At 47.2% G+C, this 24,714-nt stretch overlaps 2 protein-coding genes across 3 annotated transcripts; one reads left to right on the top strand and one right to left on the bottom strand.

Moving 5' to 3' along the window:
* Positions 1-243: 243 nt before the first annotated feature.
* On the top strand, positions 244-7,675 carry RFC2 (replication factor C subunit 2). 2 transcript variants are annotated; one of them, XM_074922725.1, is made up of 11 exons: positions 245-433; positions 1,244-1,313; positions 1,934-1,975; positions 2,389-2,495; positions 3,658-3,759; positions 4,362-4,462; positions 5,144-5,301; positions 5,652-5,717; positions 6,188-6,268; positions 6,578-6,691; positions 7,373-7,675. In XM_074922725.1, exons 1-11 carry the CDS (start codon positions 318-320, stop codon positions 7,481-7,483), a joined length of 1,068 nt encoding a protein of 355 aa, XP_074778826.1. In that variant the 5' UTR covers positions 245-317; the 3' UTR covers positions 7,484-7,675. The 2 variants fall into 2 exon arrangements, with proteins under 2 accessions (XP_074778827.1, XP_074778826.1); XM_074922726.1 differs by lacking the exon at positions 3,658-3,759 and having other exon boundaries at positions 244-433.
* Positions 7,676-11,153: 3,478 nt separating this feature from the next.
* Positions 11,154-23,497, bottom strand: LAT2 (linker for activation of T cells family member 2). The gene is given in 12 exon segments (XM_074923007.1): positions 11,154-11,893; positions 14,208-14,292; positions 15,174-15,242; positions 16,069-16,134; positions 17,992-18,047; positions 18,192-18,222; positions 18,820-18,984; positions 19,413-19,561; positions 20,122-20,170; positions 21,044-21,087; positions 22,607-22,646; positions 23,407-23,497. Coding segments are annotated over 12 exon segments (861 nt in total). The 5' UTR covers positions 23,495-23,497; the 3' UTR covers positions 11,154-11,874.
* Between the last annotated feature and the right edge of the window lie 1,217 nt (positions 23,498-24,714).

The following is a 24,714-nucleotide window of genomic DNA, read 5'->3' as shown; positions in this document are numbered from 1 at the left end:
CAGGAAAAGCAGCCAGGCTCCAAACCAGCCGAGCACAAGTCCACCCAGCTGTGCTGTGAGCGGCTCCCAGGCCGGCCCCTCCTCAGCAAAGCCCAGCCCCGCCGCCTCCCCGCCTCTCCGAGCTGCCGAAGGCGCCAAGGCCGGCAGCGGAGCGCCCATCCCCGGGAAGGCCGCCCAGGCCAGCCAGGGAGAGCGGGGCAGGACCCGCCCCGCCGGTCTCCGCCGTCCCGCCCCGCAAGGCGGGCCCGGGAGCGCGGCCCTCCCTCCCCTCACGGAGGCAGCGGGGAGGCAAGGACCGCACCGGGCCAGCCGCCGGGATGGAGATGGAGGTGGAGGCCGTGGGGGACGAGAAGGCCGGGCCCGCGGCAGGCGGCAAGCGGGCGCCCGCCGATCCCCCGGGGGCCGCTCCCGCTGGCCATTACGAGCTGCCCTGGTGAGCGGCGGAAGCGGCGCGGCCCACACCGCGGGGGAACGACTGCTGGCCAGGGAGCGCGGGCGGCCATTGAGCGCTGCGAGCTGGAGCCGGGAGGGAGGCAAGGCGGAGTGCCATTGGTGCAGAGCGGCGGGGGGGCGGGGCTCGCCGTGGCATAGCCTATGGAGCGGGCGGGGGGCGGGGCTTGCCGTGGCATAGCCTATGGAGCGGGCGGGGGGCGGGGCTTGCCGTTGGCGGGAAGGCGGGGGCTCGCGCCCCGCGCTTGGGCCTGTACCCGCACGGCGCCTCCGCTGAGGGGCTTGCGCAGGCCGGCCCCGGCGCTTGGGCCCTTCCCCGGGTGCCCGCCGGGCCGCAGGAGCTGGGGCTGCCTGGGAGCTGGGGTGGCAGGTCCTCCAGCGGGGAGCGCTCTGCCTGCACCCGGTAACCTGGCCAGGCAGAGCTGGGGCCTGTGAAGTGCGAGCGCGGGAGATCACCGGGCAGCCTTGGGTAGAGAGCAAGAAATCCCTGTCGAGTGTGGACAAGGCCAGCCCTGCCTTGGGCTAACCAGGAGAGAGTACCCGGGGCGACGTCTCCTCTTAGCCCTGTCACATCAGACTGAGGCGCCAAACTCGGGTCTGAATTGAGTGGTTTTTTCCTTTTTCTGTACTAATGGAAGAAAACAACCAATCGGGAATTAGTGCTGAGGAATGCTGTGAGCGGGGACCCTGCAGTGTTTGCACTAAAGACACATCAAGTCGTCTTTGTCCCATGCTGTCTCTTTTTCTGTCGGTGTAAAGCGCAGTTAAAGTGTGTGGGGTTTTGCTTTTACAGGGTGGAAAAATACAGACCCATGAAACTATGTGAAATAGTTGGAAATGAAGATACAGTGAGCAGGTTGGAGGTGTGTAGCTGTCCCTTTGTTGTTTTAAAGGTTAACTTTTGTATTTTTATATCCATACTTGAGTATGTGGAAAAAAGTTTTCTGATATGCTTAAGAAATTGCTTTCTTTAGGACATGTTTGAGTAGTGTCCTGAGGAAATAATGCCTTCTTGAATTGGGATGTTGTGTAATTTAGCCCCATTGTTTAAATTGCCCCTGACAAGTTAGATTTGTAGCTTTTATAATGATATTGTTTCAATGAATATAATTTACATAACAACAGAAAGAAACATAAATATAACCCTTTTGTGGAAGAAAAATATTTCCCTTAACAAAATTAGTTTGTGAACACAGTATTCGTTAACAGAAAGCTTATACTAGCAAACCTATAAGAGATGCAAAGGAAAGGCAAAAGTACCTGTGGGATTAAGTGCTTTTAGGTTTTTCCATCTTTTTCTAGGGACTGACTTCTAACGGTTCAATAAAAAAAAAAGGAACATGAAAGCAGCAAGGTTCAAAAAGTGAAAGCAGGAAGGAAGAAAAGAAATTGTAGTTCTGTTTCTCATTATTAAAATAGAATCAAAAACCATTTGTTCCTGCTATTTTTTTACAAGATTTTAAAAAATTTTATTTTTTCTTAGGTCTTTGCAAAAGAGGGGAACGTACCAAATATTATAATTGCTGTAAGTATTGATGTGTTGTACTTCACTGTGTTGGCCCTGGCTTCTGAAATCTAGCCACAATAGCTTCCCAGTACACATTCGCATTGTGCCTGACTGTATTGGTAAGAGAGATATTGACTGTATGGTCACAGAGCAGTGTTCTTGGCAGAACGCACCAATACTGAACAGCTTTCTGTTAAAAACTGACTGACCTGGGCCTCAGGTGACTGTTGAAGCGTGTCTTGTGCTTCTCCCTGCAGCATTTCTCTCGTCTGTTGGGAGGCAGGATCCTGAACTCGGGCGACCTGCAGTCTGATGTTCTCTCTGCAGTTCCTCTGTTGCAGCTGTTTTTCGTGACTGGGGAGCATTGTAGAGAGCACAGCTTAGAAAATGACGTTTAACTTACCAGTAATTGTTGCATTTTGCATTTTTAGGGTCCCCCAGGAACAGGTAAAACCACCAGTATCCTCTGCTTGGCTCGTGCTCTGCTTGGACCTGCATTAAAGGATGCTGTTTTGGAGCTGAATGCCTCAAATGACAGGTGAGAATGATTAAACCTTATCAAACTTTTAATGAAGCAGCAGGTATTCATTTTTATTTTTAGTTCAGCTCAGGCCAGTGTGATAGGCTTAATGCTAGTAAAGCCTCTAGTACTTAATGCAGTTTTTTCAACTAAAAGTTAAGCAGTCTTTGGTGTCCACCTATCAACATAGATATTACTTCTTAATGTTTTATAAACTTGATGGACATGTTCATACACAAAAATGTAAACAGATGAAGTGCAGAATCTGTAATTCTGTTTTCTTGAATTTCCTTTAAAAAATTAAGCTTCCTGCATTCATACAGATCCTCCTAAGAATGAAACGTGAACAAGTTGTTTATAGTGGAACTCTTCAGTGCTTAAGAAAAAAAGTTAAATGATAGAAACTAGAGCTGTAAGGGTAGTTGGGGATTAAAATGTAGAATAAGCATGTTAGGTATATATAGGACACTGACTCTACTCCAAGAATTGGGCACTAAGGTCTGATTATATTTCCCAAGTTCTGTAGCAGACCCGTCCTGAAGTATTCCAAGGACATTTCCTGGAGGGTTGTTAATGAGTACAATACATTTTACCTGCCTTTGTTAATATCAGTTATAGAAGAGCTACAGAATCACAACATTCATTTTCTAAACAGAACAAAAAAGTTAAATTTCTTCATTTTTAAAAGTCTTTGTTGGGACTGTTTTGGAAGGAACACGTGTTATGCTAAAATGATGCAGTCTGTCCAGCTGTTTTTCTTAAACTTTTCTAAACTAAACCAGTTGTAGCTGGGTCTGTGGATGTAGCTGTGTGAAGCACTGTCAAAGTAGCAAAGCCGTATTAAACACTTCTGCCCTTGTTCATTTATTACCCCTACCTTTTGCAAAAAATAAGTAATTTTGTGTCAGTACTGTAAGGTTACTGATATATATACTAATCCTGTTAAATTATTTTTTCAAAGCCTCCAAAAATGAGGAGTATTGGTGTCTAAACCTGAATGAGTTAGGCAGTCTGGCTTACAGCATGGTTTCACAACAGTTACACGGCACAGCTGAAGGGGCAGGAACAAACAGTGGGGGATTAGGGAGCTCAGGCGTGCTTCAGCCACTGTGGCTGCTGAATAAAATCTATTATGTAATTTCACCCAACTGATCATGAATCACTTGAATTATTGTTCCAGAGGCATTGATGTTGTGAGAAACAAAATCAAAATGTTTGCCCAGCAAAAGGTCACACTTCCAAAAGGTCGGCATAAAATAATCATTCTTGATGAAGCAGACAGGTACGTTGTGTTTTATTTAACCTCAGCTACTGTGTGAGATGTGTTGCATCTATCCTGTCTGCGGAGCTGCTGTCTTGGACAGTTTCAAATGTTTCTGTCAGGCTATGAAAAATAATTAGTTGGGAAATAAATATGCATTGAACATTGTTCTTATGAGATTACTCACATCAAGCAGAGATCATTGCTTCAAGTGAGATACTGAATGTTGGGGTGAAACACCGGTGATTTAGCTGGATATTGAAATAGCATCTTACAGTTTACTGGCTTTACCTTGGAAAAGAGCCTGGCTTATGCAGATAATGTCACTAGATGAAAATGGGACATTTTCCTTCATCTGCAGATAAGTAGTAGTATTCTTAGCAGTATCCTTCAGAGTACTAATGATTTATTTTTGCTTGTTAGTTTCAGTGACCACTTGCCTTGTGGGGTGATTTGTTCACATGACTAGAAAAAACTGCTTAGTTTATCAAGCCAGAATATCAAGTAATTTACAAAGCACTGTCTAATATCGGTAAACTCTGAAGCTTGTATAAAAATAGTTATCAGGCTGCACCTATAAGTCAGTGAAGGGCAAAATCTGTCCTAACTCTTTTCTTCCCCAGCATGACAGATGGAGCACAGCAAGCATTGAGAAGAACAATGGAAATTTATTCCAAAACAACACGCTTCGCACTTGCATGCAATGCCTCGGACAAAATCATAGGTAAAGTGCTGCTTCTCCCTGGGAATTTTTGTCATATGTTCTCCATACTGTTGGCAAACTTCCAAGGCAGTTTTCAGAAATACCTTGGACCTGCTCATTTCAAGAAACCATGGTTCTTCTGAAAAATCAAACCACCTGTACCTCCAGCTAATAAAAGAAGAGTGTATTTATGTAGCTAGTGAACCCTCTGAACAGCTGTTTTTGATGGGTGGTGCTATGCATTGATGGCAGCAGCAGATTTCTCATACTTTGGGCTTAATCTCTATCCGACTGTGCTACAGCTTAAGGTGTTTGATGTATTGTTCAATGGGTATTGAAGCCCTTTTGTTGTCTTGCTTTCCAAAACATAAAAGTATGCCTACAGGCTAACACATTATAGACCTTTAGAGTTTTCTTGGTTAGCCATGATAAAATGCACATTCAGAAAACGAGAACAGAAGCTGAGCTTCATATATATTTGCACATATTTGGGAAAACTCAAGTAGCACATTTGGGCTAAGGGAAGGACTGTAACAATGGTATATGCTTGAGATACTATATTTGGTCTGGAGCTGACATGTTCTTTTTCTTTGAAAGAAGGCAAAGAAGAGTTGGAAGCTGAGAGATCTTCTTCCAAGATGAAAACAAATGGTATTTTTCTGAGAAAAGGGAGAAATGCTAATTACACATCTCTGTCCTCAGAACCTATTCAATCCCGGTGTGCAGTGCTGCGTTACACCAAGCTGACAGATTCGCAAATCCTTGCAAGGCTACTGCAAATTGTTGAGAAAGAGGATGTACCGTATACAGATGATGGACTAGAAGCTATTATCTTCACAGCCCAAGGAGATATGAGACAGGTAAAAGAAGAAAGGCAATGAAACAAAAGCAAAAAAACCTTTGTGTTGTGGCTCTCAAGGATTTATCTTTGGAGAGGTGAAGCAAAGGGGATGTGACCTGTGGCATAAGAGTAAGTAAACTATTTGGGTTTGTGAGGTTTTAAAGTGGATCTGCTCCTTAAAAGTGAATTGGTGGGAACTGGATACCAAATCTGTGGGAGGAAACAGGATCTGTATATATTTGTGTTTTACTCTGTTGCTTTATTGAAAACTGCTTAATTAGCATCATTTTCTGAACAGTGTTTCATCCTGAGGAGGGAAGTGAGAAGTAGAGCACTTCAGAAAATAAAGTCTTCTTTTTTCTTTCACAGGCATTAAACAACTTACAGTCCACATATTCTGGATTTGGTTTTATAAACAGTGAAAACGTTTTTAAGGTCAGTAATAGTGTAAACCAGTGATGCTCAAAGTTTAGCACTACAGCTGTATGAGCACTTTCCTCAGACACATGTGCCTTTGACAGTGCATGGTCAGTCTACAACAGCAATTACAGCCTTAGGCTGTAGAAAAGTTCATGTGCCTTTTGAAAAGGGAGAGAGCACTACCAGTCCATAATGGCACGTCAGAGACCTTGTGGCTTTCCAGCTCTATCAAAGCCCATGAATCACATAACTGCTGGGACATCTCAGAGAGGGAACTTTTCAATCTATTACTTGTGTGCTCTCATTTCGTACTATTGAATCTGCCATGGCAGGATAGCTGAAAAGTCATATTACTTAAAATTTAATCTGTATTATAGAATGTGTCTGATTCAGTACTTCAGCTGTATAGAAGCTTGGTGAAAATACCGGGGATTTAATGCAGAGTCTTCTAATATTTTGAAGTATAATATTTCTCTTTGATACAGGTATGTGATGAGCCTCATCCTCTTCTTGTGAAAGAAATGATACAACACTGCATAAATGCAAATATTGATGAAGCATACAAGGTTAGTTTTCTCTACCAAATTCTTGTTTTGAAGAATTCACAGTGTATGTTGTTTTTTAAGATAAGAGCAATACCATGCAGATGAGTTGATGAATTAAATCCTTTGTATGTAGAGGTTTGTTCAGATGCACAAGCCAACAAGCAAAAAACCAAGTTATGTTCAAATTACTTGCTAAATAGTTGAGGTTAAATTGTTTGATAAGTAGTACATGCAGTTCCAGAAGTTAGATGCAGCTGTTGGAAAAGTGTATATACTTGACTCACCTGATAAGTTTTCCAGATAAATGAGGGGTTATTCTTGCCTGCACAGATTCTTGCACACCTGTGGCGACTTGGGTACTCTCCAGAAGATGTGATTGGCAACATCTTTCGTGTGTGTAAAACCTTTCAAATGCCAGAATATCTGAAACTGGAATTTATCAAGGTTAGTACTAGTCTAGCTCCTGCTGGGGTCTTTTGGGCCTTTTTAAGAAGAGGATGTGATTCCTAATACAGGGGCAGCCTGAGGGTTTTCTCTGTGAGATTTGCTATACATTAGTGTGAAAAAAGTATTTAACTTACTACTTTTTTTCCCCACTCTGCATCATCAAGTTTATCAGTAAGAATGGTCACTTGACATTTAAAGTCTAACCACCCCACAGAAGTGCCAAAAGTCACTTTAGTGATCAACTGGAATTAATAACAAGTGTAATGCTGGCTGCATTGATTATTTATGTCAAAGCCTCAAGTAAGCCCTTGAGAACTTTCTTCAAGAGTAAACTCGATTCTAGTCCAATAGACTGTAAAATATTAAATTACATTAACATCCAGTTGACAAATAGTAAACTGGCATACTGGAATCACTATTCCGATTCGAAACCTGTCCTCAAATATTTGCACCTTGCTCCTTACACAAAGGAAGTGTGGAAATAACAGGCTTTGATTTTAAAAAAAGAAGAAAAAAAAATGCATTCTAGTTGGTCTACGTGAGAAGATACGCTTCTCTTAAGTTCAAGTGATTCTGAAGTTTGTCTCTTAGCAGTAGGGATATGTTCTGTTCAGTCATTCGTCATACTACACATAGACTGGGGAGAAAACAGAGATTTTACAGTGTTTTTATCATCAGGAGATCGGGTACACTCACATGAAGATAGCAGAAGGAGTGAACTCACTTTTACAGATGGCTGGCCTGCTGGCCAGGCTGTGTCAGAAGACGGCAGCCCCTGCAGCCAGTTAGTGTTTGACGGGGTGAACCCGTGTTCCGGAAGGGGAAGGCCTGGTGTGCAAGGGCAGCAGCTCCCCAGGGTCCTCAGCGCTGCAGGCAGAGAGCCTGCTCCCTTGCTTTTGCTAAATCACAGCAAAATAGCCTGGTTCTACTGTAAAAATGTTTTGTACTTTTTTATTTAGACCAATAAAGCTTTAAAATTTACGTTAACCTGAGAACTCTTATGTGTTGTATAACCGAGGTAGAAGAGAGGACTGTGACAGTCCGGAGCAGTAAGGTCTGGCTGGTGCACTCAAAACTGTTTACATCAGTGGTACCAAGACCTAACGGCAGGAGAGACAAAAATTGAATCCCGTTGTTAGTGATTACACTTCAAGCCTGGTCACGAGTGGTGGCCTTACCAAGAAGGAAAAATTTTTGCACAAAATAAGGCATTTAATGAAGTTATAATTGAGGCATGCTGAGCAGGTGCCACTCCTGGGTACTGTTTATGTGCTGTGCGTAAGGAAGATATTTTCACCAAACATCTACAGGAGAAACAGGACACATTTCTTAATGGTGCCAGCCATTTATTTTGGATATTTCTTTAAAAAATGTACCAAATTCTGGGATGCTCTGCACTTGAGTTCCCTTTTCTGTTCTTGCTGTCCAAGTTAGGTAACGATTTACTACAGTTTCAGCATACCAAAAAGCTGCAGCATCATGCTTTCCTGCCTGGTCAGTTTTGGAAACCACCTTGCTGGTGCAGATGAGCAATAAAGTGTGAAACTCAGAGTGAAAGCAAATATAAATGGAATTTGAGCACTTCCGTAATCAGATGTGAGATACATGCAGAGCTATCAATATAATTAAGTACGTTCTGGTTACAGCAGTCAAACAAAATGCTGCAGAAGTACAAGTTACTGGTGCCTGCACTTCACCCTGCTCATTCTGTCGACACTTTCCCCCCTGAGTGTTGGCTTGCCCACACCACTGCTGTCAGTGCCAAAGTGATCTTCATTGGCGCGTTAAGTCGGCTTCAGGCTAGAGTGGGCCCTTCCCCAAAGCAGGGGCTGGTAACAGCCCCACTGCTCCCACTCGCCCACAGGGCAGTGAGTTTCAGCAGCAAGAGCTGGGGTAGTGTCATAAATTGCCCCTTCATGACTTTCTGCAGCTCCTCTGGCTGAGCCTGAAGATAACTTTAATTGAACGTGCAGGACAGCAAGTTAATTGACAGCTAAAGCGCAGACACGTTTGAGCTTGCTGTCAAATGGCATAGAGCAAACAGTGCTTAGAATAATGGATGGAATACTGAGTTACTTAGCAAACTTAACTTTTGATTCCCAGCCAGTGAGTTGTCACTGCTAGCACAAACACTGTTAAATACAGAATTTAGTATTGAGGGGCTTAAGCTGCTGAGTTCTGTACAGACACAGCATCACAGCTTTTGTCCCTAAAAACTTAAATAAAGCACATTTAAAGAGTAGGTTAATTTTCCTAAGCCAGCCTAATCTGTCTTTGCTTTCTAGTTAAACATGTTCATTACTGAACAGGGAAGGAAGAGGTGTTACTGCAGAAATGTCATAAAATAGCAAACAGCAGATTTGGAAGACTCGTAAGGCTGGTCCTTACCCCGCTGGATGCGCCTACCAGCGTGTCCTCTGGTTTGCTGTGTTTCTGCCAGCAGAAGGGGGAGAAACGAGGGTCACAGTTCCTGTTCCTACCTGGTTTAAGTGGTTTTCTTCTCAACTATATTCAGTAGCCGTATTTCACAGCTCCACTTTGGAGCCAGCTCTCCTCTGGGCTAATCCTTCATGGCACTGGGGGACATAACCATGCTCACTTTTCCTGAGAAGAGGAATAGTATTGGTCCGAGAGGCCACCAACGCAGCCTGTTCAACCACAGGTGGTTGCTCACCCTCTGAGGGCAGAGCTACTGCTTTCCGGCAGCCAGCTAAGGCTCCCCTGCTCCATCTGAGCAGCACCAGCAGGGCCAAAACTACTTTTCTAATGTGTCTTAAATTGAAAACAGGAAGTGAATTGCTCACTTGGCTGCCTACCCAATGTGAGGAAAGAGATACATGGACCCAGGGGAGATGTCATTTCTCTTTGTGTTATGTTCAGACAACACAGGATCTGAGAATTCTTCTTGAGCACCAGAAATCTTTGCACACCTAAAAACAAGTCCTGAAAGGACAGTGTGTCAGTGAACACGCTCACACGTATGTACTCGCCCATGGCAAAGAAAAACCAAAAGGTGTTTCAGAACAAGGCTGTAATAACATTGATGAAAGTTCCTGTAACAGTCCCTGGATATCTTCCAGCGTAATGAGATCACTGGCTGAAAAGTACTTCAGGAGCTTTGCAAAGCTAAGAACTGATTTACCCCTCGCCACAGCTGGCTGTTCTGGAGAGCTGCAAGGGGAGGGGATTTGCTCACACTCCCAGTAAGAGGAAGGAGGAAAGATACTCCACATGCAGCTCCTACCCTGTCTGCTTTGGCTCCAGAACTTTCAAACTCAAATTTTGGCAAACCTTACACCAGGGAAATGTAATGGGTCTAATCTACCTCCCTGCTGACGGAAGAGCAGTAAATCTTTAATGTTTTGGCCACACACTCACCTAGCAGCTAGAACTGGGAGCTACTCGCTCCCAGTTGCCAAGGATCTTTTACTGCTGCTAATCCTCTCCTAATGGCTCCCTCCAGGTATGAGGTGAATCACCAGTAGGTGCAACGTCACCACACATAACCAAAACCAGAGCTCAACCTTCCTTTCAGCAAAAAATCCACAGTCTGCAGCACTCCATGGGAAGTGGGAGCTTCAGATGCCAGTTAGTCGCCAAGGATGAACCAAGGCTGACAACGTCATGGCCCTGCGAGGGCCGGGCGCGCTGTTTCAGTAAGGAAGGCATCTCCTTGTTTCCTTGCCTGCCCGTCAGCCTGTGCAGAGCCAGCGGGGTCTGGGGCTGCAGCCGTCTGCTCCAGGCTCACCGGGATGCAGCTGTCCCCAACCTGTGCAGACTTTGCAGAGCTTTTAAACATCAGGAAACCAGAGGGTGTGAGTAGAAGCTGGGCTGGGAGGAGCTGAGGCAAGCAGAAAGCAACTGTAGCTCCTTGCATGCGTACATCCCTGCAGTGCACTAGATTTTCTCTGCTGTAAAAGTCTTGTGGAAGCAGAAACGAAACAAATGCATTTGTAGAAGCTAGAAGTAAATCTTCTCCTAAGCCAAACTCCAAACCACCACTGTTTCAGGTACATGAACAGCGGCCACCCATGGCCTCAGCAATTCTGCTAAAAATACAACCAAGTCATTTGCAGCAGGAAGCACCTGACATCCCCTTCTCCCACTCCAGGGTTCACTTGCCCTTCGCTCCACTTCTCTGCTCACTCTTACCAGTCCCAAAGACATGAGTGTGGGCTGCATCCCTTCCTGAAACACAGTTGTCTGAACCCATTTTGAGGAAGAAGGCTTTAAGGAGCTACATTTTCTCCTCATCAGATTCCACACACTATTTCATATCATCTCACATGATTCCATCTCAGTCTGTCTCACCCAACCATGCAGACAACATCTGCATCATCGCAAACCATAATAAAACACTGCATTTTCTTTGGGTGCTTTTCAATTTTAATAAATAAGTGGTACAACGGTGCCAAATCTGTGCATCAGGGCTCAAGAAACAAGGGTTACATTTCAAGGCTGATGTTCCTACGGCAATACTGAAAGACCGGTGCAGTTTCTCAGGCTGGCAGCTGTGGATCTGACAGTCTCAGTTGTTGCAGGGTCTTTGTATTATTATAAACCAAATACTGAAACACAAGGAAAACTGCCATAGACAGATACTGTGAGTTACAAGCTGTAGATAAGGCAGGGATTTAGTCTTCAGCTTTTGTCAACAGGTTGATACCTCATTTAGATCCAGAGAACCACTGCTGTTGTAAAGGAAACCTCTGCCTTGCCGGTTTCTCTCTTATAGGAAACTGCTTCTGTAGGAGAGCATGGGAACTAAATCAGAACATAATCCCTGTGTCTTAATACCACTGTGCATGAGTCACCCTGACAAATTAAGTAGCTGGCTGCATTGCTGCTCAGCAATTTAAAGATTCATTTCATGTTTGATAGAAGAAAACATTTCACAGGCTGGCCATGCTGCCTCAAGTAGATGTGCAGGAAAATGAGGCGGGATAACAAACTCTTGGCTTGCCCGTGGTCACTGCCAGGCAGGGTACTTTTTCCAGTCGCAGGTTTGCTGTTGGACTTCCGCGGGACTTCAAGCAGAGCGTTTCTTCATTTCAGCAGCACCCCTTCTATGTGATCTTGGGCACAATTTGGAGAAGAGATTTCACCGAGGGATTGAAGCCTCCCCTCTCCCTGTGTGCATGCTTGCTGGGTGTGCTCTTACAGCTCAGCAAAGGACTTCTTCAGACTTTATGCAGAATACTTGAAAGAAGAGGGGAGAAAAATAGTGAGTCCACCGAATTTTAATCCCGGCTTTCAACTTCTTAACTCTGCTGCCAGTTAAATTTTTTTCCCCCGAGGTAAACTACAAAAGGTTCACATCTAAGCACAAGCTCCAGCTGTTCTCCCTGATGATCCCTTAGCAGAGCAGAGGGCACAGAGGTGCCAGGACCTCATTCCTAAATTCACCCTCCCTTGGTGGAGAACTTCTGCTGACATTTGTTGCTTGGACATGGGGATTTTATGGCGTTACTCTGCTAGCAAAGGCTGTAACAGAGGCATCATTATAATAGCAAGAAGTGCATTGACAATTTTATTTACAGAACTGCCAGAAGCTATTTACACATACAGCCATGATAGCTTTCTGCTAGGGCTTATGACTGGAGGTTTTCCCATAAAATCTGTATCACCAGACAGGACAGCTATTCCTCCCTCTTCTACCTTCCTAGCATCATTTATCCCTTTGGGAGGTAGATTTATGGTAGCCCCTGTGCTGCTTTGATCATTGCTCTCCACCAGGTACAGTCATTGCAGCAGCTTTGCTAAACGTTTTGGGCATCTATCAGTCCTGATTGTTCTTCTCACCACTCTGAATGAGGTGGGTACCCTCCCTGTTACAAAGAGCAAACAGAGCAAAAAGCAGGGCCATGCTGTGACTAATGCAGAAATTTAATCCCTCTCCTCCTCGAAACTTCTCTGTGGAAGAGGAATCAATGCAGAATTACTTATAATAGTTACAATTTTAGCAATTCTCATTTTTTCATGGATAATCTGTCTTCCTTCTCTCCAGATGCTTAGCCAACACAATGCCTGGCTGTTCCATAAACACCTTCTAAAAAGAAGTTGTTTCTCTACAACCCCATCCAAGCAGTCCATTCTTATGATATTTGCTTGATGTACTCCGACTCAAGCAGAGAGGGATGTCTGGCAGCGAAGTACTGCTGCAGCAGGTCTCTCAGGCTGGGGCTCCTGTGTCCAGCTGCATCCCAGCAGAGGCTGGTGTTGGACTGTGGGCAGCAGCAGGTGTCTGTGGGCAGGGGAAGAGGCGCCTGGCAGGCCGAGCTGTTTGCTACCAGCCAGAGCACATGCGTGGACTACTGGGAAGTGACTCACATGCCATGGGTGACACACAATGAATATTCGACCAAAAAACACAACCTACAGCTTCCCCTCCAGCACAGTCTTTGTCAGAGCTAACACTGCCAGGATGGGCTGCTGAAGTTCAGAGCAAATGCAGCAACATGGAGAACAGGGTGACTGTGCTTTGCAAAGTGGGGCCAAATCTTAAATATTTCGCATGGCTTCAGAAAGATCTGATTCTGGGGGTCTGCCCACTGCTGGTGCCCACAGATTGGGGAACAGAAAACCCTGTAACTGGAGCTGCCAGCATGTGGCATAAGGACGATTCTGCTGTGTCTCTGCAGGTGCTCAGAAAATGAAAACTTGTCAAGGAGAGTGATACTAGTCCCAGTCCCTCTCCCAGCTGAAGTCCTAGACCAGTCTGGAGCAGAGTGACCAGCTCTACACGCTCTCACCAGCATGTAGAGACACCACAGATCTATACATCAGCACAGTGGTGCTTTATTTTCCTCTTTCCCTTTCCTAGCAATCCACATACACTTGTATGCTGAGAAGAGGTTCCACAAGGCCTCCAAGAGCCTGTTTTGAGCTACAACAGCTAATGCAGAACTGTCACTGTGTTTGGTATATCCGGGGCTGCTTTTCTTCCATACATTACCATGCATTTACTGACACCGTGTTACATCACCCACTCATTCAGTGTCATGAAATCTTCCTGCAGCTCTCCACAGATGGTTTTTACTTTAACTGCCTTGAGTATTTCTTTATCATCAGCATCAGGTTGCTGCTGATAACAGGGCAGGATATGCGGTTGTAGCAGAGCAGGCAGGGCTCAGCTGAGCCCAGGGAATCCCATACACTGCTCAGCCTCCGAGCTGCACAGACCAGAGGGGTTTTGGGGGTTCCTGTCCGCAGCACATAGCAGTGCTGCCTGAAGCTGCTCTGAAGTGGTTTTAAGTTCCTGTTGGAGGAGGACAGCGCTAGGACATGGACTTTGACAAATTTGTCTCCACAATCTGCGTTAGTCAGCTTGGCATCAGCCAGAGACATGGCACAGCACGGAGCAAGCTGCTCCTGCTCCCTGCACGGCCTGTGTGGGCTGCTGGGCACCGGCTGGCCCTGTCAGCGAGGTGCAAAGCTCCAGCTGAGCTCTCTTCAGCATAAACACAAACCTCCCACCTCTAATAACTACATCGACCATTTGCTCTCTTTTTACCTTTGCTTTGACAGAAAGGCAGGGCCTGATGCAGGGGCTGCATTGATGTAGTCCGGCTCATCATCTGGGCTTTCTCTCTGCAGAGCTGTGAGCGAGGATGGGAAGCACTGATCAGTAAGCGGGTTGATCTAAAAACACACACACACACACACCGTAAACACGCTCTGCGTCCTGCCAATATAGTTAGTCTTCAGTGCTGACATATTTTTGCGCCTGGGCCAAGAAACCTCAGACGACAGTGTCAAGATCTCCTTGAACGGGCTTCAAAATGCTCACAGCAAATAGGCAAATGCTCTGTGAGTAGCTAGTGTGGACAGTTTTGCAGAGCCAAAAGACACGGACTTAGATTTAATCTAGAGAGTATGCAAACAGGATGACAAGAATCAGTTTGCTTAGGCAGCTTCCACACCAGAGACAGAAAGCTCTTAAATATATATGTATACATTCAGCACTATCCCCCAGGCCAGACTACCTGCTGTGCTTCACAGGCAGCCACACATTAGATTAAACTCTGTTTAAAGGTTAGGTTAAGAAATATCCAGCCCTGATTACTGTGGGAGAGTCCCAGGCTGACCCACTGGATGTGCGTGCTGAACAATTCTTTGTTGGAGGGGATTACAAGGCTGAGCTTGTGCCAGGCCAACTTCAAAATGTAAGAGGATATAAGACATAAGAGTGACATTCTTCTGTAGCATCCCGTGGTCAGGGTTTAGGCACAGCCACCTATGTGGTGGCCTTCCGAGTACTAGAAACACCACATCCCATCACAGCAGCATTCAATTACAAGCGTGTGTTGCATTTTGCACCTTGCCTTAGATGTTTAGCATGAATGATTGGGGGAAAAATAATTCAAGATGGGGGCAATGGCTGCATTGCCTTGAGCGTGGCTTATGCCGGTCTAGCGCGACAGACACCCTGCCCCTGAGCCCCATCCCTAAAAATAGTGAACAATTGCTGAGAACATACCTTCCGTCTGCTGGAGTTTCCATATATGTACGGCTGCACTGTTCTCATAGTCTACAGCATCATCTGTGACTAAGAAAAGTTTGGACAGGATGATGCTGAACAGCAAATGGAATAAAAATGGGCCTTTGTGAAACCCCCCTCCCACCGCTGCACCCTGACTGCCTCGTGCACGTGGCTGAGTTTCCAGCCGGGTGGCTGCCGTCCTGCTGCAGGTCTGCTGATGCTGCCTCATCGTTTTTCCAGTCCTGACCACGTGCCTGGATATCTGCAGGCATTGACGGGGATCAGAGTGGTCCCTGCTGCTTCTGCCTCCTCTAATCGCTCCATACAAAGGCAGGCAGGAGCAGGGCAGGCTTCACCAGTGCAGAAAGTGTTGTGTTAATTTCCTGAAGGAAACCAAATTGACTTCCTATTCTGACTGCAACGTCCCAGGACAGAAGCTGGTAGCCCTTAAGCAGGCACTGTGGTCCAATGTCATCCTCCAGCAGCTCACTGGCTGCAGCATTCTTGGGCTAGACGTGGGGAGAAACCTGAGCTGGGGGCTATAACCATGATCAGTCTTAGCTGTAACAACACTGCAAGACCTAGAGAAACAATGTGGACCCCAACACTCCTGAATTGCTGCAGAGATCTCCTAATCAAAGGGATCAGCTCAGAGGTGAGCTCACAAGTGGTAAGGCATCACCACATGCATTTTCCTGCAGAAAGGAAAGCTCCAGGTCTGCTCTGTCCCTGCGGCAGCCCTTGCACCCCAGCTCCACCAGCACGGAGCTGATAGGAAGAGCTGAGCCTGCAAATGACGGGGTTTTTCTTTGACTGAGCAGATCTACATCCTTCTCTGCACTTCTAGATACCTTTGTACAACACACACGGACCACGACAGCAATACACTTACCCATATCAGAGCCATGAGACTCTCCAATGATGACATTTTGATAGGACTGGGAATCCTCCTCTTTCTCTGGCAGAGAGAAGGAAGAGGGGGAAAATGAGCTTAAGGAAGCATAGGTTACCTGGGAAGATCCCCCAGCACTTGCAGGAGAGGGCCGTTTCCCACAACGAATCACACATTAGCTAAAAAAATCATTAGTCTTTGTGACGGCCTGCACTGGCCCAGCAACAGGCCATCCCCAGAGCAGTCGAATTGGGCGATCACTGCCCCACGGGAGCAGCATCACCGATGCCTGGAGCGCTGGCCAAGCCTCTCCGGCCATGGCAGCACCCACGGAGCCAGCTGAGGGCAAGGGGCCAAAGCTGGTCCAGAGACACCTTGACTTTTCTTACAAACGGGAATAAAACCCAGTAAGCATAATTACTAGCCCTACAACAGCCCCCAAGGTGAAGCAGGGGGGCAGCTGGCTCTGGTGTGGCTTGAACCCCCAGGATCCCAGCCCAGGTTAGCAGTCAGGAGGGGATTTTCTTTCCCGGTGAGTGTTAAGCTTGCAACTGTGGTGTCTTCTTGGGCTTATTCTCAGTTTTGAGGAAGGACCTGAGCCCCAGTCCAAGCATGTAAAGTCTGAAAGCATCTAGAACCAAAATCTGCTTGAAAGAATTTAAAACCCTCAAGCTCTTTGTTCTGTTGCTGGTTATTTCAGCTCTCTGGATGAGCCTGTGAGCAGCTGAACCACGTGAGTCTCTGTACTGCTAACCTCAAACTCTGCATCCACCAGTGCTGACAACACCACTGACACCCAACAGTTCATGTGGTCACGGCACCTAAGCTGGAAAAGTTTGCACCCAGTGTAAGCCATGCTGCTGCCCACCCTGAGACTCTCTAGTGCTTCTCCAAAGCCTCAGCGAAGGGGAGAAGCACCGAGCTCAGCAGGTCAGTTGATCTCAGCCAGGACAAGCACCCCCTGCATGGGCGAGGGCTCTGCTGCCCAAAACCACGCTGGGCAGGAGGGAAGGCATTATCCAAGGGGGCCACTCAGAGCAGCTCTGCAATGGCTACACACTGACACTACCTCTAGGTAGTCCTTAGCCACTGAAAAAGCATTGAAACTAGTAAGGGATACAAAAACATTCATGTTAATAGATTCAGGTTTCTCTTTCTCTCTTTGCTCCCCCCCCCCCCCTTTTTTTTTTTTAAAAAAAAAAAAGGTACATTTGTTTTGGTAAACAATTTTTTTTTAACCTATCCCCCCCCCCCAGTCTCTTTAAATAAAAAAAATAGGATTAATGTTTTGAAATTCATTTTAGATAAAAATAGATTGATGTCTGAGTCAGTGCAGAGAAGTGCCGAGTACTCAGGGAGGTGAAAACATTTCACAGATGCAATATTTGCCTTGAAAAGATTCATATGAATGGAGCAGTGTGTTTCATCCCACCTTCCTTCAGTAGCTTCATAAACCAAGCACGCAAAGTATTTAAAGGTGTCCCTTTGGTAAAAAGCTTCCGGATGAGGACATACCCCTTCCTTGTGTCTGGGCAGGGCCTGTGGGATTGCAATCTCTGCTCAAGCAAACCAAACTATGCTAATAGGGAAATGGCTTTGTTGACCCATACACTCTTGCAGTAAGATTTGCTGCTGCCCAGAGATGAAACAGAGTAAGAACCAAGTGTTTTGTGCAATCGGAGCCAGGGATGCATTTGGGCTGTCCTGTTTATAGCCAACAGATGGACTGAGTGGTGCTTGGGCATCCCTCAAGCCCCACAGCTCTGCTACACCCCTTAACAAATGTATCTCCTGGCCCCACGCTTGCTTCAGGCAATACAGCAATAATGCACAGACCTAGGCAAGAAAAGTCTTGTAGCTACCTGGAGCCACTCAACAGCCAGGCTAGAGAAGAAACCCATCTCACTTGCATGGAGACCTTACCGTTGGGTGGCGTGAAGAACCTGGCACAGTTGTAGTAATCCAGAGATATGGGCTCCCTGTGAGAAGAGCAGCCGCCGTTAGCCCCTCCTGCCTGAGGCAGCCCACAAGCTTCCCAGTCTGAGCTACAAGAGAGCCAGGACCACACTGGGACCAGTATGCCTGTGCTCAATTGTGCTGGCAGGCAGCAACCAGCTACTTACACATAGGCAGCATCCCCTTGCAGGCAGTCCTCTGCAAGCACAAAGCGTTTGCTGTCAGTACACCATACTGTTGCACAAATTCCACCACCATCCGAAAGCACAGCTGGACAAATTCCCCGAGCACAGTGATGGTGAATGTCCCCAGCAGCCAGGGAAGCCCTGGCTCGGCCCTGAAGCCTGTCCACAAGCAGAGCTGGGAGGCTGAAGCAGGGGAGGCAGCCCCGATCCACCCCACGCCATGGGAAAACCAGGGCTCATCACTTCTCATGGACAGATTCTGCCAGCTGGCAGGAGATCAGGAATATCCTCCCCAGTTTGGGAAAGGAGATCATGGCCCCACGTGCCAATAATCTCTTAGGGCGAGCACCAGCTCACGCTGCCCTGGGAGAGAGCAGGGGGCTTGCCAGCATCCCGTTCCCCTCCGCTCTGACCATTAATCAGATCAGCATGTGTCTTACAAAGCAATCACTAAATTAACCAAGCCGGAGCTCTGCCAGCTGCAGTGGCAGCTGCCTGCGTGCTCCCCACCAGTTCTCATCCCCAGTAACCTCTCATCGTCCCGGCAGCCTTCCCTCCCACACCCTTGGCCGTGTGGCTGCAGCATTTACCTGTCAGAAAGTTCTGATACCTGGGCTCGGTCCCGCTCCCTGGGGAAAAGCAGAGGGGCACGTCATGCTCGGGCTCAGGCCGAGCCAGGGGAGCAGTCTGATGATGGTGCCACTGAGCATTTTGGCAGCAGCAGCTCTGCCCCTGCTCAGCTCTTTGCTTGGGGCCGGGGGACACGGTTGCAAGGTTGGATGCCCCAGGGCAGAGCTGCTGGGACAACCAGGGGTGACATTTTAAATAATCTGGCCTTGTGGCTCTAACTAGGCCTGGTCAGCAGGATGCACACTGCATTCTAAACTCGGACCCAGCCTATCTTATTAAGCATCACTGTGCAGCGTCATGGGTAGGTGCTAATAAACAGGAAAGAATTTTCTCATCACCCAGCTTGTTTCCAGAATAACCTCCCCCATGCCCTGCCCGGGGTCCATCAGTGAGTAACCAGACTCGCAGAGGCTCTGTCTTCCCAAAACTGCTGAGAGTTCCCAGCCAGCACCTACACAAATAAGCCAAGATATGCAACATCCCCATTTATTAATTTTGCAGTAGGTGCTTCCCCTGTGGCTGCAAGGATGGGGAGAGCATTGAACCAGGGCCCATCCCAGGGGAGATGCTCACCATATCCAGTGCGGCGGGAGGTGCCAAGCTCCTTGGTGGTTTTCCTGAAAGACAGAAAAGGGAGCTAAAGTCCCAGGTCTGAGCAAACCATACCAGGGGTTGCAAACCACAGCAGTGACTAAGCCAGAAGGGCCACCTGTGAAATCTCCCTGCGAGGTTGTAACAGGACACACATCGAGCAACGGGACATGAGGAGTTTGGGGTCAAATCCCAAGAGAGGACTAACTATGCCTGAATACGACAGCAGAATTGTTGCAGCTGTGTAGTTCTTGGGCATTTTGGTGATGAGGAGAAGGGAATTTCTCATGTCAAACTGCTTATAAACAAAGAATGGCCATTTTATTTTCATGATGTACCTATTATGTACAGGCACAGCTCATTTCCTTGGCTTTGATTTAAATGGTTGACAGTAGAATGCAGACTGACTGAAGAAAATCCAGGAAAAGTTGAAACCCACTATAGACCATCAATAAATTAAGCAACCAGATCTAGTTGAAGATGTTCCTGCTCACTGCTCATTGCAGGGGGGGTTGGAGTAGGTGACTATTAAAGGTCCCTTCAAACCCAAATTATTCTGATTCTAAGCATAGCCTAAGCCACATCTATAGGGTCCAGAACCCAATCCCAAATCCTGAACATTCATGTGTGTTGGGTGAACTTCAGCCAACCTTGGCTCTACAGCTAGATTTTGTTTGTGTTTTTCACCTACCTTGCTAATTTTTCAGGTTCCTTTATTTGTTCCAGCCTTCGTGTTGTAGCTAGCACCAAGAACAAAATAGGGTGTTAATTATTATGGCGGCAGCAGATATTTCAAAGAGCACGGAGCATCCACCAGAAACAGTTCCCCAGTACTGGCAAGAATTTTTCTAAGGCATCCCAAAATAGCTTCCTAATTGTTCCTTGAAAGTTCATAAATGGCCAAAATGGGAAACAGGGAGGAAAAGCTGGCAGCTGTGCAGACCACAGAGCTAGCTCATGCACACTGGAGGAAGCCACAATCCCACCTACTGCCTTATTGCCCACTGTCCCCCAAACCCAGTTGACCTGGGGGCCTCTCCCATGCCCAGCACCCCTCCCTTCACACGGCAAGATGCATCGGTAGGCTGTGAGCTTTGGTTGGGCTCTGCTGAAACAAAGACTCCTAGGGGGATTATGGGGCTTGGGCCCAGCAAGGTCCCAGGGAAAGGAGCGGCCCCTGCAGAGCCCGTCTGCAGACGGTGACATTTCGTACAGACCCCATCAGCAGCTCGTTTCAGGATAAAAATCAAAAGGTCAGCACCTAACCCAACTTGCCGCAGGAAGCAGTAAGGGGGTGATGATAAATGAGTCACTCCTATCAATTCGGGTTCACCCACACTGTTGTTTTCACAGGGTGAACAGAGTGGTTTGAAAAGCCCAAGTTAATAAGGCGTTGCATTTCAATGGCATTGCTTTAGTGATTTATTTTCAATGTGAAGGGAAATTTTTTCCCAGGAGCTCGGAATTCACATCTCTAGAAGAATCTAAGGCAGTCTTGACAATCTCAGTCTCATTTCACCACTCGGCTTCAAGGTGACCCTTTTAATTTTTACTTCCCCACCCTCCCCCGTTCTGTGCATGCAGGACCCCCACCCCGCAACACTCATACTCACTGGAATAGGATCGAATCACCTCAAACCTCTGCTGACTGTTGAGCCTGGAAAAAACACAGGTATAACCTCAGTTGAATTTTGGGGTCTATGACAAAAAAAAACAGATGCAAGAGACCTTCCTGTCTGGTGAGCACAGCCCCCACACTGGGCTTGGTGAGAAGCCGAGGTGCATCGCCCAGCAGGTCATGCAGAACCCACATGGGCTGGGAGCCGTTTTCCAGACTCCTCTTTTACCCTTTAAAGTCAAGATGTGCTTATAGACCATTGACAGAGCAGCAAACATCAGTTTAGGGAAGGACCCAGGGATGAGGAAAACATCATGTAGGATAATTACTACTCTGACACTTTATGCACCAGTTAAGGCCAGAAGAGCATTTTACCCACAAAAAAACAGGTGTTCACCCATGAAATTTTTTCAAACTCCTCTGGTTCACCTCTGCTGCTGCCCCTGCCCCTGCCAACATCCAACTGAAAACAATAACGTATGTGATCAACAATAAAAATAATATAAATGCCCAGTAACCTCTTCTCAGTTAACAGGAGAACTGCTCTTCAGAGCACAAGAGGATTGAACAGCTCTTCTACTGCAGGTGCATACAGCACTTACTAACTCTGATCTGGGGACCTTTGAAGTGTCCCTTTCCCACCCCCTTTCATTTGGGTCCCCCCCTGTCCCAAGCTGGTACATGGCACAGGGCTGGCAGGGAGATGAGATGTCAAAGCACCTCATTGCGAAGTCTGCAAACATATAGAGTTAAACCACTTTGCTTGCGAAAAGCCCTAACTAAACCAAAAGAGATTTCTAAAGAAAGCACACGATACCACGAGCCTGAAGTCAAACCGCCCAATCCAGGTACAAATTTCAAGGAGTCAGGACAATTCAGTACGAGCCAGCGAGGGACGGAGCCTGTGCTGGCCTTTGCATCGGTCTGCCATGGGCCACGCCGAAGCCTTTCCCCTGCTCCTGGGCAAGCGGGGCAGAAGCAAACACCCTGACCCCACGGAGGCTTTGCAGAGCCCCTTTGCACCATGTTTGCTCCTATATCAAAGGTTACAAGACAGCTTTTTTTTCTTTCTTTATATCATTTAGCTGTGGTTTGTCTGTTGCTGAAGGAAATAAGGGGGTGTGCGTGTGTGTACAATCACATTTCCTTCATTGCTGATGCTGCAGGTCGGCGGTTGCTCTGGCACAGGATCCCATCAGCACCAGCCAAGGGCAGGGTCTTTCTTGTTTAGGAAGTTACCAACCTCTCTACCTCATTGCGGGGCACGACGGGACAGGAACTTGCCCTTCCAACTCTCCCAGGATTTTTTCCAACTAGTTAATGACTCACAGGCATCATGGTCCAAGCCTCAGTTTCATTTTTGGATTATTCTTTATAAATGCGCTTCAGCAGCGCCCTGGGCTCAGACATGCCACCCTGCATGCCCCACTCTGGGATTACTTTCTTTTCTGTAAATCCAGATTTCAGCTGTGAGGCATGGGGTGGGTCTGGCTGTAGCCAGGGTCTCAACCTAGGTGAGCTGTTTGGGGAAGAAGCGCGATTGTGAAAGGCAACTTACTGGTTCCTTCGCTCACTCAGCTGCTTCTCTCGCTTCGTAGCTGGAAGACAAGGAATAAAAAAGCTCTTATGAAAGAGATGATTTGGGTCTTAAGGTTCAGAAAGACCAATAAGACACATTCACAAAACTTCTTCAACCAGGAGCATGAGAGGACAGTGGAGGCAGCAAGCAGCAGTTGCAATAGGGTTTCGATTAATTTATCTTAAATACTACAATTTAAAAATGGTTTATCTCAGACACTGCAAAGCAAGCCAGCCAGCCAACCTGGTCCCCAAAAGCCCAAACTGCAGCCTCTTTTCCCCAGTAAAACCTACCCAGTGCTCAGAAGTGGGCTCAAACCCCATTGGGGTGGGTGCTCACCGCAATCTTTGTATTTAATGTATATCTGGATTTATCCCCCAGACTGTCCTTCTGTGTCTGCCCTCCTCCTGTCTGTCTGCCCCAGAGCTTCTGCAGGATTTTTGCAGCTGGAGAAGGTCCTCCCAGGTGTGGTGTCCCAAAGCCACCCACCACGGTGACCATGAAGAAGGGTCTGCAGCCCATGGCATTGCACCCACCCCAGGGAAGGGGTGCTGCAGGGTCAGGGGGTCCTTCCCCCCCAGCTGCTCCCAGGCCACCAGCACAGACCCTTCCCAGCTTCAGCTGCTGGGAGCATCCCCAGAAGGGCAAAGCTCCCCATGGCTGAGCAGGACCAAGCCGCCCAGAGGGGACACCCCAGAAGGAAAATGTGTGCCCAGCATGACCCCCAGCCCAGCCAGGGGCCACAGGCAGGACCCCGAAGGACGCGGGCAGAGCCTTACCCGAGAGCTGGCACTTGACGCAGAGGCTGACGGCAGCTCCGAAGAGCATCAGCGCGGCAGCTGCCCACAGCAGCTCCAGCTGCGCCATGGCCCGGCCACATCCAGCCTGAAACACAGCGCCAAGGGGAGCCCCGTGAGCATCGGGTGCACGTGGGGCTGCACGGCCACCACTCGGAAAGCTTTCACCCTCCCAAAGAGCCACGTGCTGTTTGCCTTCACACCCCAAAGAGTTGGGTGTGTGCTGAGGGTGCAGAAGGGACTCCTGGCTTATCTTATGGAGTGGCAGAGGCAACGCCCTTGCCCCGCACCGCTCGGGTCCAAAGGGCTGCACACACACTTCCCACTCCAGTAAGACCTGAGCACACCCCAGAGCCAAACCCCCATTTCACTGTAGGGAAAGAGAAGAGGGTCATGAGGTTCCACTCAGGACATTGGCACAACGAGGAACAACCCACTTGGATTTACTCATTCCTAACCCCATAACCCACACTGCCATCGTCCAACATTGTCAGCAGATACTATTTTTTAATATCTAGAGGAGAGGGCAAAAAGGAAGGCACTTGGAAGTACTCAAAGCTGCCAAGTATGAGATGCTCCAGCTATTTCCCTGCAGTGCAGAGTTACTCTAAATGTTAAATTCCTCACACTTTTTCCTTCATTGAACTGGCTCAGACACCAGCTCTTCCTCTCCTTTACATGACAGGCTCTGCCACAAACAGCAGCTAACATTTTGTAATAATCAGCATGATTTGGCTTCAACTTCTTCCTTTAAACCACAAAACATCCTATAAATATCACAGAAAACAGCCTGCTGGGTCTGGGAGAGATCATTTAGCCCATTCCTATTCCCTGGGGCCAGAATTTCTTTACTTGCAGATATTTTAATTTATTTTTGTTTTTAATAAACTACTTCTGTAGCCCCTAGGGATGGAGATGCTTCAACTCGCCAAAGACCAGAACGTCATTCTCTGCTGGGTAGGAAGCTTTCCTACTGCCTGACTTGAATCTCCCTTATTACAACTTAATCCTGTATTGGTATAACGACTGTGGATGGGGGGAGGAAATATATATATATATAGGGAAATATATACATTAAAATAATTAAACAAATATCAATAGCAGACGATGGAAACCAGCAGCTTGATTCTGCCCTGCTCAGGGGCATAATTCCACTTACATAAAGCAAAATAAATAACATTTCTCTGCCCAAACTGAAGATACTCCAACACCCCATTCACCCAGGAAGAAACCCAAGGGCCTCTCCTCTCCTCTCAGCAGCGAGCCCCTCGGCACTGATCAGGCATCCTC

The sequence above is a fragment of the Athene noctua genome, chromosome 19, assembly GCF_965140245.1.
Source record: "Athene noctua chromosome 19, bAthNoc1.hap1.1, whole genome shotgun sequence".
NCBI lineage: Eukaryota > Metazoa > Chordata > Aves > Strigiformes > Strigidae > Athene > Athene noctua.
Note: the sequence above shows the minus strand (reverse complement) of the source record. Positions and strands in the feature narration are given on the sequence as shown.